This window comes from Callithrix jacchus, chromosome 3, assembly GCF_049354715.1.
Source record: "Callithrix jacchus isolate 240 chromosome 3, calJac240_pri, whole genome shotgun sequence".
NCBI classification, from domain to species: Eukaryota; Metazoa; Chordata; class Mammalia; order Primates; family Cebidae; genus Callithrix; species Callithrix jacchus.
In genome coordinates, this window is record NC_133504.1 from 180,500,823 (window position 1) to 180,516,753 (window position 15,931).

At 35.3% G+C, this 15,931-nt stretch overlaps 1 protein-coding gene across 14 annotated transcripts in view; it reads left to right on the top strand.

The window, feature by feature from the left end:
* RAB28 (RAB28, member RAS oncogene family) overlaps positions 1-15,931 on the top strand; it is a 303,321-nt gene that overhangs the window by 91,286 nt on the left and 196,104 nt on the right. For 10 of the 14 annotated variants that reach the window (XM_054253474.2, XM_078367512.1, XM_078367514.1 and 7 more), the window contains 2 exons: positions 4,368-4,471; positions 9,646-9,723. In XM_054253474.2, the coding sequence (XP_054109449.1) occupies positions 4,368-4,471; positions 9,646-9,723 (182 nt within the window). Of the gene's footprint in view, positions 1-4,367; positions 4,472-9,645; positions 9,724-10,690; positions 15,867-15,931 lie in introns of those variants that run through there. The other 4 variants (XM_008993590.6, XM_035294049.3, XR_013533198.1 and 1 more) reach the window with 3 other exon arrangements.

The following is a 15,931-nucleotide window of genomic DNA, read 5'->3' on the forward strand; positions in this document are numbered from 1 at the left end:
AACTTTTAAGTTCATGGTACATATGCATGTTTGTTACATAGTTACACTTGTGTCATGAGAGTTTGTTGTAAGGATTTTTTCATCACTGAGGTATTAGACCTAGGACCTATTAGTTATTTTTCCTCATCCTCTTCTGCCTCCCACCCTCCACCCTCTTGTAGGCCACAGTGTCTGTTGTTCTCCCCTATGTGTCCATATGTTCACATTGTTTTTCTCCCACTTATAAGTGAAACATGTAGCATTTGATTTTCTGTTCTTGCCTTAGTTTGCTATGGGTTGTGGTCTCCAGCTCCATCCATGTTCCCAGAAAGGACATGCTCTCCTTCTTTTTCATGGCTATATAGTATTCTATGATGTATATGTACCATATTTTCTTTTTCCAGTCTATCAATGGCAGGCATTTAGGTTGACTCCATGTCTTTGCTATTGTGATAGTGCTTCAAGGAACATATACTTGCAAATATCTTTAGGATAGAATGATTTATATTCCTTTGGGTATATACCCAGTAATGAGATTGCTGTGTTGAATGGTAGTTCTCTTTTTAGGTATTTGAAAAATCACGACACTATTTTCAACAATGGTTGACTTAATTTTCACTTCTGCTGACAGTATGTAAGCATTCCTTTTTCTCTGCAATCTTGCCAGCACCTGTTACTTTTTGTGTTTTTAGCAGCCATTCTAACGAGTGTGTGATGATATCTCATTGTGGTTTTGATTTGCATTTCCCTAATAATCAGTGATGTTGAGCTTTTTTTCATATGTTAGTTGGTTCCATGTACAACTTTTCTGAGAAGTGTCTCTTCATGTCCTTTGCCCACTTTTTAATTGAGTTGATTTTTTTCTTGTAAATTTATTTAAATTCTGTGTAGATGTTTGGTATGAGATCTTTGTCAGATGCACAATTTGCAGACTTTTCTTCCATTCTGTAGGTTGTCTGTTCCATTTTGTAGATTGGTAGTTTCTTTTGTTAATGCAGAAGCTCTTTAGTTTAACTAGATCCCATTTGTAAATTTTTGCTTTTGGCATCTTCATCCTGAAATATTTGCCTGTTCCTATGTCCAGAATGGTTTTGCCTAGGTTGTCTTGAGTTCCTTGAGTTTCCTAGGGTTTTTTGAGTTCCTTGTGTATTCTTGATATTAATATTTTGTCATAGTTTGTAAATATTTTCTCCTATTCAGGTTATTTCTTCACTCTGTTGATTGTTTCTTTTGCTGTGTAGAAGGTTTTTGTTTGATGTAATTCCATTTGTCTATTTTTTGCTTTTGTTGTCTGCTTTTGAGGTCTCATCCATAAAAATCTTTGCCCAGACCAATGTCTTGAAGCATTTCTCCTGTTTTCTTCTAGCAGTTTCACAGTTTCAGGTGTTAAATTGAAGGCTTTAATTCATTTTGAGTTGATTTCTGCCTATGGATAAAGATAAGAGCCTATTTTTATTCTTTTGCCTGTGGATGTCATCATCACGTTAGATAACTATTATGCAGACTTTTTTGTGTGGTTGCTATATAGTATCACTTGTCTGTGTATTTATATATGTTTTTGTTGTGGTCATTGCTTTCCATATTTTCTGCTTCCTTCAGGAGCTCTTGTAAACCAGGTCTACTAAGAATTCCCTAAGCATTTGCTTTTCTGAAAAGGATCTTAAGTTATTTATTTAGTTAGTTGGTTAATTTGACCAGATACGAAATTCTGGGTTGGAATTTCTTTTTTTTTTTTTCAAAGGACATTAACTATTAACCCCCAATCTCTTCTGGCTTGTGGGGTTTCTGGTAAGAGGTCTGCTGTTACTCTTATGGGCTTCCCTTTGTATATGACCCAATCTTTCTCTCTAGCTGCTGTTAACATTTTTTCTTTCTTTTCAACCTTGGAGAATCTGATGATTATGTATTGTTCTCCCTGCCGAGTTTCATTCTTGCTACAGTGTTGGTGCAGGAGTGGGACTCTGGAGGTGGCGGGGCTGTCAGGCTGCAGTGGGGTGAGGAAGCAGGCAGGCTGGTATGTGGCTGTGAGCACTATTCTCCAGCAGTTGGGTACAGTCCCCCAGTGTGGGAGTATAATGTGGGTCCCCAGCACATCCAACACGGTACTGCAAGCAAGTGTGGCCAGGCTGGGGCTCCAGGAGAGGCCAGCAGACCAAGGGGTGCTCAGGTTGGACTAGCCCTGTGTGATAGGCAAGACTGCCCTGCAGCATTCAGTTCTGACAGTTCCCTTTGGGCTAAAATCTATGGGAGCACAGGCATGTCTTACATGGCAGCAGGCAAGAGGGTGTGTGCAGGTGAACTGCCCTTTATAAAACTGTTAGATTTCATGAAAACTAATTTACTGTCATGAGAACAGCACAGGAAAACCTGTCCCCATGATTCAGTTACATCCCACCAGGTCCCTCTCATGTCCCATGGGGATTATGGGAGCTACATTTCAAGATGAGATTTGAGTGGGAACACAGTCAAAGCATATCACTACCTACCACAATACCTGGCATATAATAGATGCTCAATAAATGTTTGTAGAATAAATCTTTTTTTTTTTTTTAATTTACCAATGGTACTACTAGTTTTTTCATGGTTATATTTGTTAGGAAAAACTTTTGTTTGAGTAGTAAATGATAGATGGGGATTTGGAAGGAAGGAGAGAGAAAGAGAAAGAAAAAAACAATAAACCATTAGAAAAAACAAATGCACACACTCATTAAATGACACAATTTTTATTGATTGATTGATTTAAGTGGATAGTGATTTCAATGGGAATTTTTCCTGGTGACATGATTCATTCTTTACTCTTGTTGAAATAGAAACCTATTTTAGCTTCAATATTATGATAAACGGGATATATTAGTGGCAGTGCTAATAGCTTAGTATTTTAGTCTTCCACAACTTGATGCCTGTGGTATCTGGACATTTCATGTCCCGTTCTTGTAAATAAGGAGTCAGTGATGTTTAAGGAACAGTAACTGTGGCCAGAAAAGGAAAAAAAAAAAAAAAGACCAGCGCAGTGGCTCACCTGTAATCCCAGCACTTTGGGAGGCCGAGGTGAGTGGATCACGAGGTCAGCAGTTTGAGACCAGCCTGGCCAACATAGTGAAACACTGTCTCTACTAAAAATACAAAAAAAATTTGCGGAGCTTGGTGGCAGATGCCTGTAATCCCAGCTACTCAGGAGACTGATGCAGGAGAATTGCTTGAACCCGGGAAGGAGAGGTTGCAGAGAGCTGAGATCATGCCATTGCATTCCATCCTGGGCAGCAGTATGAGACTCCATCTCAAAAAAATAAAATAAACAAAAACTTCATATTTTCCAAGGTAAGCAATATAAATGGGGCTTAGGAATACCCCATTAGATAAAAAAAAATCTCCTAGAGGAGAACCCTTGAGCCTACAAACTAAACTTTGAATATAATTTTAAATAAAGGCTTTTATGTAGTATGAGTGCATTTTTTAGTTGATTATCAATTGGCACTATTATGTAGGCCTACTAGATTTGCAAATTTACAAGTTTTTACAAGTCAGTTGGGTCCTTCCTCAGGAAATCAGTTTAAGTTTTTTTTCCTATATTGACTCAAAGAGCCTAGTTGTCCTTAAATCCTGTGCATATATTTGCCTTATAATTTGACTGCATTGAATCAACACCCTTATAGGGTCTGTAGTGTTGTAAAAAGAGAAGCTGTTAAATAAAAGATCACGTTTGGAAAAATAGACTGTGCCAGATAAAACCAGTATTGGATATGAGTACTGTGCTTTTCTTTAAAGCGCCTACAACTATTCAAGGAAATATATCCTTGCCCCTTACTCTCAAAATGGATATTCTAGATGAAAACCAACTGATCTATGTCTTTGTGAAATTAGACTATGCTTATAAATTAATGTAAACACACATGTAATATTGATCTGTTAAGGAGAAAATTATATATTTGTGTTAACATTCAAGCCTATAGAGATTATAGAGCTAATTATTATTAAAGTAATAAAACTGTTTCAAACCCAATATGCTTGGGTAAGTACACCTTGCCTTCAATTAATCACTATGTTTAAATGTACTTTAAGTAGATCTTTGTTGGGCATCATCAGTGTGCCTGAACTTACACAGAGAATGATGATAGCTCACAGTTTTTTGTAGCACTTAATATGCTGGTCATTGTGCATTATACATAGATTAATTATCAAATCACTCTGTACAAAGTAAGAATATTTATTAATCCCAATTTATAGATGTGGAAACTGAGGCATAAAGAGGTTTAATAAATTTCCCAAGATTACACAGTTACTGACTAAGCTGGAATGTAATACTGGAAAGCAAATCAAATTTAAATATGTTAAAAATGTTTTTATAGACTCTAATATTGAATTCTTTTCTCTCTTTAACACCTTTCTAGTTGATTTGGAGCATATGCGAACAATAAAACCTGAAAAACACTTACGGTTTTGCCAGGAAAATGGTTTTAGTAGCCACTTTGTCTCAGCCAAGACAGGAGACTCTGTAAGTAAAATAATGAATACTGTATATTATAATTGATGGTTCTACTTTTATCTACTGACATTCCTAGGAAGTATATTTCTATTATTTAACCTTTGGTGCAAATTAATTCCTATAGAAGATATGAAATTCCTTAGCTTAAGTATACCATGTTTATTCTGGTTATATTTTATAATTCATTTAACTTAATTTTGTGGTTATTTGTAAAAAGGGAATTAAAATGAATATAAACCCCTCATAATCTCAGTATTTAGAGACAGCCACTCAACCTCATATGATTCCATCTAGTCTCCCTTCCTGATGCTCACAAATGCTAGTGTTGCTGCTTGCAGCTAGGAGATGGTATTTATTGAGTGCTTACTTTGTTATGGACATTGTACTACGCTGATTATCTCTATTTTTTTTTTTTTGAGACGGAGTTTTGCTCTTGTTACCCAGACTGGAGTGCAATGGCGTGATCTCGGCTCACTGCAACCTCCGCCTCCTGGGTTCAGGCAATTCTCCTGCCTCCGCCTCCTGAGTAGCTGGGATTACAGGCACGCGCCACCATGCCCAGCTAATTTTTTGTATCTTTAGTAGAGACGGGGTTTCACCATGTTGACCAAGATGCTCTCGATCTCTTGACCTTGTGATCCACCCGCCTCGGCCTCCCAAAGTGCTGGGATTACAGGCTTGAGCCACCGCGCCTGGCCGATTATCTCTATTTTATAGATGAGTTTCAAAGAAATTATGTAATAGGGTCCAGATTACACAATTAATAAGTGGAGAAGATAGGATTTGTGAAGGCAAATAGTGACACCCTGGGGCTCGCAGTCTTAACCTCAACTCTATTTTTAAAATTAAGATTATAATATAGAAATAATTTTATATTTTACTTTTTACTTAAAATTTTTGTCATTCCCAAGTCATTTAATAAATGTTCAAAAATGTATTCAATCATATTCCTATTGTGTAACATATAGATCATTTCCAAGTTTTGAACATAATGTTCTAACGTAAAACTTTGTCCATAAGCTTTGATGTTTTATTTTCTTTAGATAGATTCATTGATAAGGGATTGAAACATTGCCAAATCATCACCAGAAAGACTAAATTCATACTATCACCAGCTTTGTATGTTTGCCATAACTACATCTTTTTAACATTCAGTATTTATTTATGTATTTTTCATATTAGTAGATCCCAAAAAAGAAAAAAGATACTTCACTATTTAAATTTGAGTTTCTTTGATTACAATTGAGGTTGAAATTTTAAAGGTTTTATTAGTTACTCACTTTCTGCTTCTTACTTGTTATAATTTTCTATTGCATTTAGAAATTTTCTATGACCATTTTTATATTAGCACTAATAGTCATGTGTCATAATTTTTTCAAATAATCCTCACTGACCCCCATTTGAGTATTTTCCAGTTGATATTTTTCAACTAAAAGAAGTTTGAAATTTTTCTGTCGCTTAATCTTGATATTTTTCTCTGTTTATAATTTTACACCTAAAATAAATACTGAATAATATAACGGGGTTTAATCTTTCTTTTGTTCAGACTCATTAAAAATTTTGGCCTCCTAGAACCCTTTCCCCCCAGACAATGTGAACATGGCCACATACTCACCCACCCATGCCTTTTAAAATATATATATATTTTAATATTATTTATAAAAACATATAAATAATATAAAAATATAAATATATTTTTATTTATAAAAAATATATAATATCAATAATCCTAGATAAAGTCATCCATGGATTCATTGAGCTTCTACCCTCACTTAATCTTCCTGGGGTCTTTTTGCCATTTCAGAATTATTTTAACTTACAGTATTTTAGCTTGTTTTCAACCACCTTGTATTTTCTGGTCACTTAATTTTTTTTGTGTACTTCTGTTGAACCACTATTAAAAAGCTCCTTTATTTTTTTCAAGTAGTACTTTGAAATGGTTTGTTTGTATGACAATACTTTAAGACTTGTAATCATCTCCAGCTCCGGGTAACTTCCTCTCATTGCTTAAGGAGTTAATTGAGCTCTTGCTTTACTACGCTTTCTCTGAAATTACCTCTGTCATAATTCTTAGTGATTTCAGTATCCTTGCCTCCACCTTAGTCACTCTCGCATACTACAGATCTTGTCATTACAGATTTCTGTGGCTCTTCTATTATCTCAATATCAGGCATCCTAATCACCACCAACCATCTTCTGTTTCACACCCTTGACTACCCAAAGACAACCATTCTCAACCCTAGCAAGGCCTACAAACATTGATCCTAACACTTTTGCGAAATCTTAACCTACTTTCATGTCTTCATTTTTCTCTCTTCTGAACTTAAATCTCATGGCCAGTCCAAATCATTGTTATGTGTATACTCTCCATTCCCTTTTCTCTCTTTCACTTTGTCAGACTCACTTGGCTAAATGTTAATTCTGTTTTAAACCAAGCCTCCACTTTTAATGGCTGTACCCATGAAGATGACCAAAAAAAATCACAGAGGGATGCTGGAGGTTTCACTTTAAGTTCAGAATCACTAATCTCAAGCGGGCCCTAATGCTGCTCAGTAATTATGCCATATATCCCTAATCTGTCACCTGTTCCCTCACCTAGATGACTATTTCATAGCTTTTCTTCTTCAAATGTTCAAACCATCCTTCTCTCTTTTCTCAGCTGATAACCTTGTTTCCTATAAGAAATTTGACCTAACCTCAGGTTAGGTCTAACCTCATCCTACTTACCCCATGTGTTCTCATACCTTCTGTCTTCTCTGTGGTTACTATGGGATTTATTCTCCCAGCCAGGGCCAGGAGAATAATTTGCTGAATCAAGGATATTGCTTTATCACTTCTCTCTCTTTCATGTGTATTATTTTTCCCATCTACTAGATTATTCTTTCACCATACAAAATATTATGACTTCTTTTATCATAAAAACAAGAAAACTCTTGATCCCTCATTTTTTTTCTAGCTGTTGCCTTATTTCCTTCCTTCACTTTCCAGTTGGATGTTTCGAAAGAGTTGTTTCTAGGTCTTCTTTTCCAAATTTCTCTTTAACAGTTCCAGCAGACTTTTGCCTCAATATTTTATTGAAACTACTATTATTCAGGTCATCAGTGGCCTCCTTTTTGCTGAATCCAATGGTCAGTACTCAGCCCTCATCTTATTTGATTAAGTAGCAACATATATAATTGTGATCACTCTCTCCTCTTTGAAATACTCTCTGTATTTAGCTTCCAGGATACAACGCCTCCTGTTTTTCTTCCTACTTAACTCACTACCCTGTCAGTCTCCTTCGCTAATTTTCTCATCTCTCCACCCAGCTCAGTTTCTGTCCTTAGATTTCTCTTTTTCTACACTTATTCCCTTAGTGGCTTTATTTAGTCTTCTGGCTTTGCCAAGACTTTTCCCCCTGAACTTTAGACTCTTAAATCTAACTGCCTGCTCAACATCTCCACTTAAATGTCTTAACAGGCTCCCCAATTTAAGATGTTTAGAACTGAGCTTTTGATATTCTCTCCTCACAGTCTTCCTCACTTTTATAAATAGCAGATCTATTCTACCAGTTGCTCAGACCAAAAAGTTTTGGAGCCAATTTTGACTCCTCTGTCTTTCTCACACCCCACATCTGTCAACAATTCCCTTTGGCTGTTCTTTGAAAATATATCCAGAACCTACTGACTGTTTCTTACTGTGTCCACTTCTACCATTTTGGTTCAGCCTTCATAATCTTTTACATTAGTTTACTTGATTGATTTCTTTTTTTGTATACTTAGTCTCCTACAGTGAATGCTTAATACAAACAACCAGACTAGGCCGGGCGCGGTGGTTCACACCTGTAATCCCAGCACTTTGGGTGGCCGAGGCAGGTGGATCACGAGGTCAAGAGATCGAGACCATCCTAGTCAACATGGTGAAACCCCGTCTCTACTAAAGATACAAAAAATTAGCTGGGCATGGTGGCACGTGCCTGTAATCCCAGCTACTCAGGACACTGAGGTAGGAGAATTGCCTGAACCCAGGAGGCAGAGGTTGCAGTGAGCCGAGATCGCGCCATTGCACTCCAGCCTGGGTAACAAGAGTGAAAATCTGTCTCAAAAAAAAAAAAAAAAAAAAAAAAAACAAACAAAAAAACAACCAGACTAATGCTGTTAAAATAAAAGTCACATTAGGCCACCCTCCCAAGCCTTCCATTTCATTTGGAGTAAACGCCAAAGTCCTTCCAGTAGCCTGCCAGGTTCTACGTGCTTTGTACTGCCTTCATCTCTTTGCTTATCTTCTTTTATAACCACACTTTTTCTCCACTCCAGCACAGTACCTTTCCTGCTGTTCCTTGAACATTGACCATCAGTGAACTAAAATATATTATGCTTCTTAGGGTACAAATGGCATAAAGCTATCAGGAATATTTATCCCTTTTTTGTTAGAAATAAATATTAATAAAGTTTTGATAAATATTTTATAAATAATCATATCATGAATAGGGATAAGAATATGATAGGTCATTTATAAAGAAAAGATAAGTTATACTACAGTAAATGTCAAGGTTGGAACTCTGATAATCATAGTAGACCTGGCATAAGCTAACTATATGTGGAAAGGTATATAGAAAAATATTTGTCAATTTTTGCTTAGTCATAATGGAATATAATTTTTCTTTACTCTGAACTGACAAAATATAGTAAAGAATACCAAGTTGCTTTACTCAAGATACATGGAGAATTTGTTGGAATGATATGAAAAGCACAGAGATTATGAAAGTATTTGAAAATAAGACCCTTTAAGATAGGCTAAAGGTGGCTAAAATAACCAACATAAAATGGGCAGCGAAAAGCTAGGGTAGTAAAGTATAGATTATTTTATTTTCTCCAGGAATTATGGAGTTTTTATACTAGTGAGTATGTTGTTTTGTTGTTTTTTAAAGTGGTAGCTGTAATCATCATGTAAATCTTTAATGTATATGTTTAGAGAAAATGATCAATTCATTGAATTGCATGGAGTTTTAAATTATGGATTAATAATTTAAAAATTATTATATTTAAAATGTTGCGACATTTGACAAAGCTATTTTTGGAATCACTTGCTACATCATATTTTTACAATTATTACTGTTTATCATTTTTAAGAAAATTCTGTATATTTGAAGATAACTTAAGCATACCTCTTTGACATCATTTAAACCCGTTTTTGTTACGTAGGTCTTCCTGTGCTTTCAGAAAGTTGCTGCTGAAATCCTTGGGATCAAATTAAACAAAGCAGAAATAGAACAGTCACAGGTGATTACCTTGAACTTAATATTTAAAAAATTAATGAATTTCTTACAAAGCATTAATTATGACCCATAAATTATTTTCCATTTATGCCTTCTGTGTATGTATCTTTAAAAGCTTTGGACATAGACTGTATGCATGAGTCAGTGTTGATTGCAGAAGATGGAGAATGTTAACTTTTTGCCAAATTATGATATCCTTCAAACCTTGTTGTGTCTCTTTTGTTGGGAAAAAGATACTTAGTATAATGAAATTTTTATTAGTAGTTAACTAATGAGTTAAGGTGCTGACAATGTTGTTTTGTACCTTTTTATTTAAATTCTTTTCAGAGCTTCTATTCATTTTTAAGACATCCTTGACTGTAATTATATTAGTTTTTAATGTTATTTTGTCAGTTTAATAGTGTTATTAATTAGTAAGGATCTCTAAGTTTTTTCACTATTCCTAGATAGTTCTCTTACACTAAGAAAAAGATATGCAACCAGCAGCCAAGAACTTTAAAATACCACTATAATATCCCACTAATTTATATGTTTGAGAGAATGAAAAATCAGAGCAAGAGTCTATAAAGTTACACTTCAGAAGTGGTTTGGTTAGAAATAACAAACTACTTACGATTTCCCTCAATTTCTTCCACCCCATTCCCAACCCTGTGCAACTAAAAAGTGTAATTACCTTTTCCCGTCCTTAAATTTTTCTTTAATTCTTTTAGAGTTAGTTTTGTATCTTATTCTCAGGGTCCCTTCGTGAGTGTGTGTGCACGTATGTGTGTGTGTGCACGTATGTGTATGTGTGTGTGTTTCAAAACAAAGCAAATATCGAAAATTATTAGACTGATGTGGCTGTCTCTAGGACTTGATTAAAATATTTGAGGCTTTAAACATTTGCTACTTTTAATTCCCATCATTCTAAGATATTTGTTTTAGCACTTTCTGTGGCCAGATACGGTACTAAGATACTTTGTGCTGTTTAGCTCCCAGGCACATGAAAAGTGGTTACTTGGTTTGGGCCTAGGAGAATATAAGAAAGAGAAGTCACCATGATTTGCTTGATCACACAGAACTTGGATCCCAGAGGTCAAGTGATTCCTTTCCTTTTTAGTTTCTCTGTCTGAAAAATGTTTTTCTCTGCTTAATTAGAGAGTCTGTGATTATCATAAGTGATTTATTGATCATACCTTATATACTCAGTTTAGTGGTGGGTCTAAAAAAGAATTAAAATACTTTAAAATGTCCCTGCTTTCAGTAAAGAAAATTAATATGTTATGTGCCAGGGGGACTGCATTATCTCAGTTAATCCTCATAATAACTCTGGATCAGGTGAAATTTTATGATTTTATGATCAGGAAGATGAGACTATGGAGAGATTAGGTAACTTGATCACTAACCCTTAGTTGGGCAATGGTTGAGCCAGGATTTACACCCAGGTCTCTCTGACACCAGTGCCCTTGGTGTTTTCACTCTACCATACTTGGGGAAAGTATACTGTGCACTTTGGAGTGAAAGGAAAAAAATGGCTGAAAGAGGAGCTGGTATGAACAATATACCTGGGTACAAAAGCTTAGATTGTATTTTGCAAACGGAACAGTTTGTTTAAAATTAATGACCATTTGTATCAGACTATAAAGAGTTTGGGAACAGATTTGGGGATTTATGAATGCCAAGTTGATTAATTTTATTTGACTCATAATCATTTTGAGGTAGGGCAATAGATGAAAGCAGTTTTTAGATAGAAGTAACCTAATGGGATATTTTTGTATGTCGTTGGATGGGAGGGAGATTGGGGTAAGGAGACTGAGTTACTGCCACCATGTAATAAGGACCAGAGTGAAGGTGGAAGGGAAGAGCTGGATGGATATAAGGGAGATTTTAAAGAAGAACCAATAGGGCTAATGGAATGATTGGATAAGAGGTAGTAGAAGTCCAAGATAACCCTGAGATTTCTTGCCTGGAGGAATGAAGAAAGGGGAAACTCAATGATTGGTGGTCTTTCTGAGACGGGGAATAATGGGCTGGTGCTTTACAGGTGAGAGGCTGCACCGAAGAATTCCTTGTACTGCCTGAGCTGTGCAATATTGCAGGATACAAGTAGACCTCTGGAGAGATGAAACAACTGGGTACTTTTGAAAGGCAAAATTTGGAGAAGCTTTATTAACATTAGCTCCTTCTTCTTGTAAGATCAACAGAGTTGCTATTTTGACTTTAGATATTGGCTTAACATTCTGGTATATTTTAAATAAAGAGATATTAGATGTGTTAACACTCTACCCTCCCTGCACATCTACCTTGTTTATTATGCTTTGAGGTTTAATTCTATCTTCAGTTTGTCGGTGACATTTACTCTTAATGCATTCATTTGAAGGTGAATTCAAGCTACTGCAGCCCTCTATATGTTGGTCAAAATTCTTTGTGTATAGCAAGAAGCCTCATTAGCCTTTCTTGATCCTGATGAATTTGGTGTTTTTGCCAATTAAATTATTGGTTTTACAATTGATATTTCTTAGTGGAAACATTTTTGAAAGTTCATTTAAAGACAAGGAAGTGCAGTTAGCAAGCGCGTGCACTCGCTTGCATGCACACGCGTGCACACACACACACACACACACTGCATGTGGTTTTTGCAACATTTGAAAGATTACTGGAGGGATTCAAGAGAATGTTTGAAAGCACTTTGTATTATTTTATAGAGAAGGAGTTAAATGGCAGACTCACCAGTCACATTGATATTGATGCTCTACCACAATAACTTAGTTTGGGACATAAATATTTTGAGAGTTTAGTCCTAGTTCCATTCACTGATTATTTAAAGAGATTCTGCTAGTTTACTTCTAACCTAGATTGCTCCTGTTTTTGAGTTATATATAAAATTAGATATCAACACATTTTGCAAGCTTGGCAAGGAAGAGGAAGAGAGAGAAAAGAAAGTGAATGCACAGTAAACATACTTTGAGGGTCTATTTAATGCCAGGGACAACACTAGAATCTGGAGATACAGACATGAATAAAAGAAGGTCCCTATCCTCAAGGAGCTCCCAGAATAAGTGGGGCAGCCAAACATTTAAACAATGAACACTATAAATCCATTTTCACAATTCCCAATTTGGTTAATTTATGTAGTCCCATTTGCATCATTTATGTAGTCTTCCCCTTTCTCCCCGACCCGCCATTAATCCTCTAAGATAGTGTAAGAATTCATACTGTTGTTAACAAGTGTTCTAGTTTCCCAGGTTGTTTAGATTTTCTATTTGCAAAGTACTTAGAACTTTAGGAGAAAATATAAATTTACAACTGCTATTTTTTAGGAAATCCAGCAATCAGCTCTTTAAGAATGCATTAGATAATCGATAAAGAAAAAGCTTAGTCCGATGAGTCCTGTCTTGTGTCCTCCAGTCTCAATTGCAAGGAAGTTTTGCCATACCTACTTGGTGTTAAGAGTTTAATACATTTTTAAGCATCAACATTTTTACTTACCAATTAATAAACTATGAATTTCTGTCTGGTTTGAACTAGATATGTATTAGCTTTTAAAATAACAAAAATTTATATCATGTCTGAGATATTCATTAAACTTGCTAAAAATATATATTCCTATTGTCACCTCAAACTATTTTCAGACTGTATATGAAAGTATCTCACATTGGGCTTGGCATGTGATAGACATGCTCAAGATTTTGGTCGTCTTAATTGGCAAATAATTGTACAGTGCAAGTACCCATTTAACCTTTGATCTTAAGAGCCCTTTCTGCTTATTAGCTTTATCTGAGTATTGATCTTCCTCAGATTTTTTTTTACCCAGATGTTAATTTTTTATGTTCATTTTCCCCAGTATGTTTATTAAAACTGTACTGGGATTTCTTTTTTATCCTAAACACCACTTGTTTTCTTGAGGAGCATATCTTCTCATTTTGTACATTCTACTCTAATTCTCAGGTATTGAACATTGCTTAATGGATTCTCATGTCACATCCCATTTTTCTTTTTCCTATTCATCTTTTAAATTAATTTTTTAATATAAAATTTCAAAACTAGATGGGATTTTAGAGATAATGTAGGTAAACCTTGTTTTTATAGATTAGAAAATTGTGAAGACAGAAGTAAATAACTTGCACAATGTTTTCTTACTGGCAGCATATAATGGTCTCTTTGATATATGGAAGAAGAGTAGCTTTTTTAAAACTCCTGTGTGGAAAGTACTGTGCTTTTTAACATATTATATCCTATAGCCATGCTTTAAATTGTATTCTGTAATCTTGTTGTACTTTGAATGTACATCACTCAGAATATTCTGCAGTAGTTTACACATCTATTTTCTATGCTAGACTCTTATGTATCTCAAAAAACAGAGATTGTGCATTATTTACCTAAATGTTTGCAATGCCTGGGATAGTGATTGGCTTTGAATGAATGATAGTGACAGATGTTTTAGCCTTCAGGGTGTGTTTACTCCATATCCTGGGCATGACAAACTATGGCTTTTGCAGTGGTAAATACGTTCCTATTATCTGGAGTAAGGTATAGTTGCACAGTTGACCAAATTTATCTTTAGCATCTCTGCAAGAGCCCATCTATACACCTTACACCTTTTTGCACCAACTCATGTTGCTTTCTTGCTTATGCCCTCCATAGCCACCACTTCCATTTCCAGTATCCACTTGACAAATGCTCTTTGAAAATATCAGGCTTAAACTTGTGTTCACCCATGTGACTCCTTTCCTTTTAGGGCCACTTTGTTATTTTCATTTCATCAACAAATTGCAGAGAATAATTGAGTTTACGTTGTGGCTCTTAAAATAATGGTTGGTGTTTTGCAGGTAACATTTCCTCTAAAAACATCAATAAATGGCTTTTAAATAAGCTGACTACAGTGAAATCACCTACCATGAAGTTTATGACATGGAAGTTACGTTTTTCTAATCATAGAAAGCGAAATTTGGTATCTGCAGAGCTTTGGTTACAGGTTACTTTTAGGAAACATTTTACAAAGCTTTATGTCAAATAGACAAAGCCCCTGAGAGAGATGCTGTCTTGTTAATTCTTCACTAATTTGATTAAAATTAATAATGAAATCCAAGTCATTTACGTTAGTCAGTACTGGGATCAAAATGTCTCGAGCACAGGACAGTAACCTGGTTGTATTTATAGGGTAAGACTTAAACCAACATTTGGTTGGATTAACGAGTTGCTTACTGATTCTGAAAACCTCATCTCTTCATTGTAACCCATAGTTTGGCATGAAACAATTAAGTTTGGGGAGGTTAGATAATGGTATACAATATTTCACTGATGTACCCCCTCAACTCATACCTCATTTGTTAGTTGGTAATGCTTCTGTTGATAGCATCAGGCTGAGTGCCTAGTAAATCTTGAGTTTTGTCCAAAAGCTAATGCTGCTTGTTCCTAGAGAACTTAAGCAGAAGCCACCCAAGGCTAATATGATCGTATGCTTCAGCATCCTATTCATTTACTGTTAGTTCTTTCTAGAATCTTCGTTTATAAATGTAATCACAGACAGCTCATATTAAGATGCTTTTTGGTCTATCTTAGTAAATTAATAGATGCTATTATGAAGGATGAGTATCCCTGAAATAAGATATTTGCAATCACATGGATAGTGAGGATAATTTTAAATCTAAAATATTTGGGTAGCATGTTATCTTTATCATATGTATTTGTCTTGTGCGGTATTTTTTATCCTAAGGGTAATAGCAATTAAGAATATAACAATGTAATAACAAATAATTTTGTATGTAGTAAAACTATTAGATATTTGAAAGCAACAGCTGTTGTACTTAAATGTTGTACCTCATGTATTTTTTTTATATGACCTACAACTGCATTTTGAACTTGTTTGTTTCTATATGGAATTTAGAAGTATGAGGGTTAGGACTGGGAGGAATTGGGGAGTGAGCATCACAAGGAAGTCTTGGACAAGTAATAAATAGTATTAAACATAAACACTGTAAATGGCATATGACTTCCTCTGATGTCTTCATTCCTCTCCCCACCTTCAAAGATAATTAATTACTCCTTCCTTTGTGTTCCCATAGCATATTATAAGTGTACCAGTTAAGTGTTTAACTTGTATGGGAATTAGCTGTATATGTGTTTCTCTTTCCATTAGGTCCTCAGCAACTTGTGAATAGATTCTGTGTAAGTCGCCCACACACTCACAGTATAGAGTGACTGGCACATTGATCTTGGGTAAAGCTTGTTAA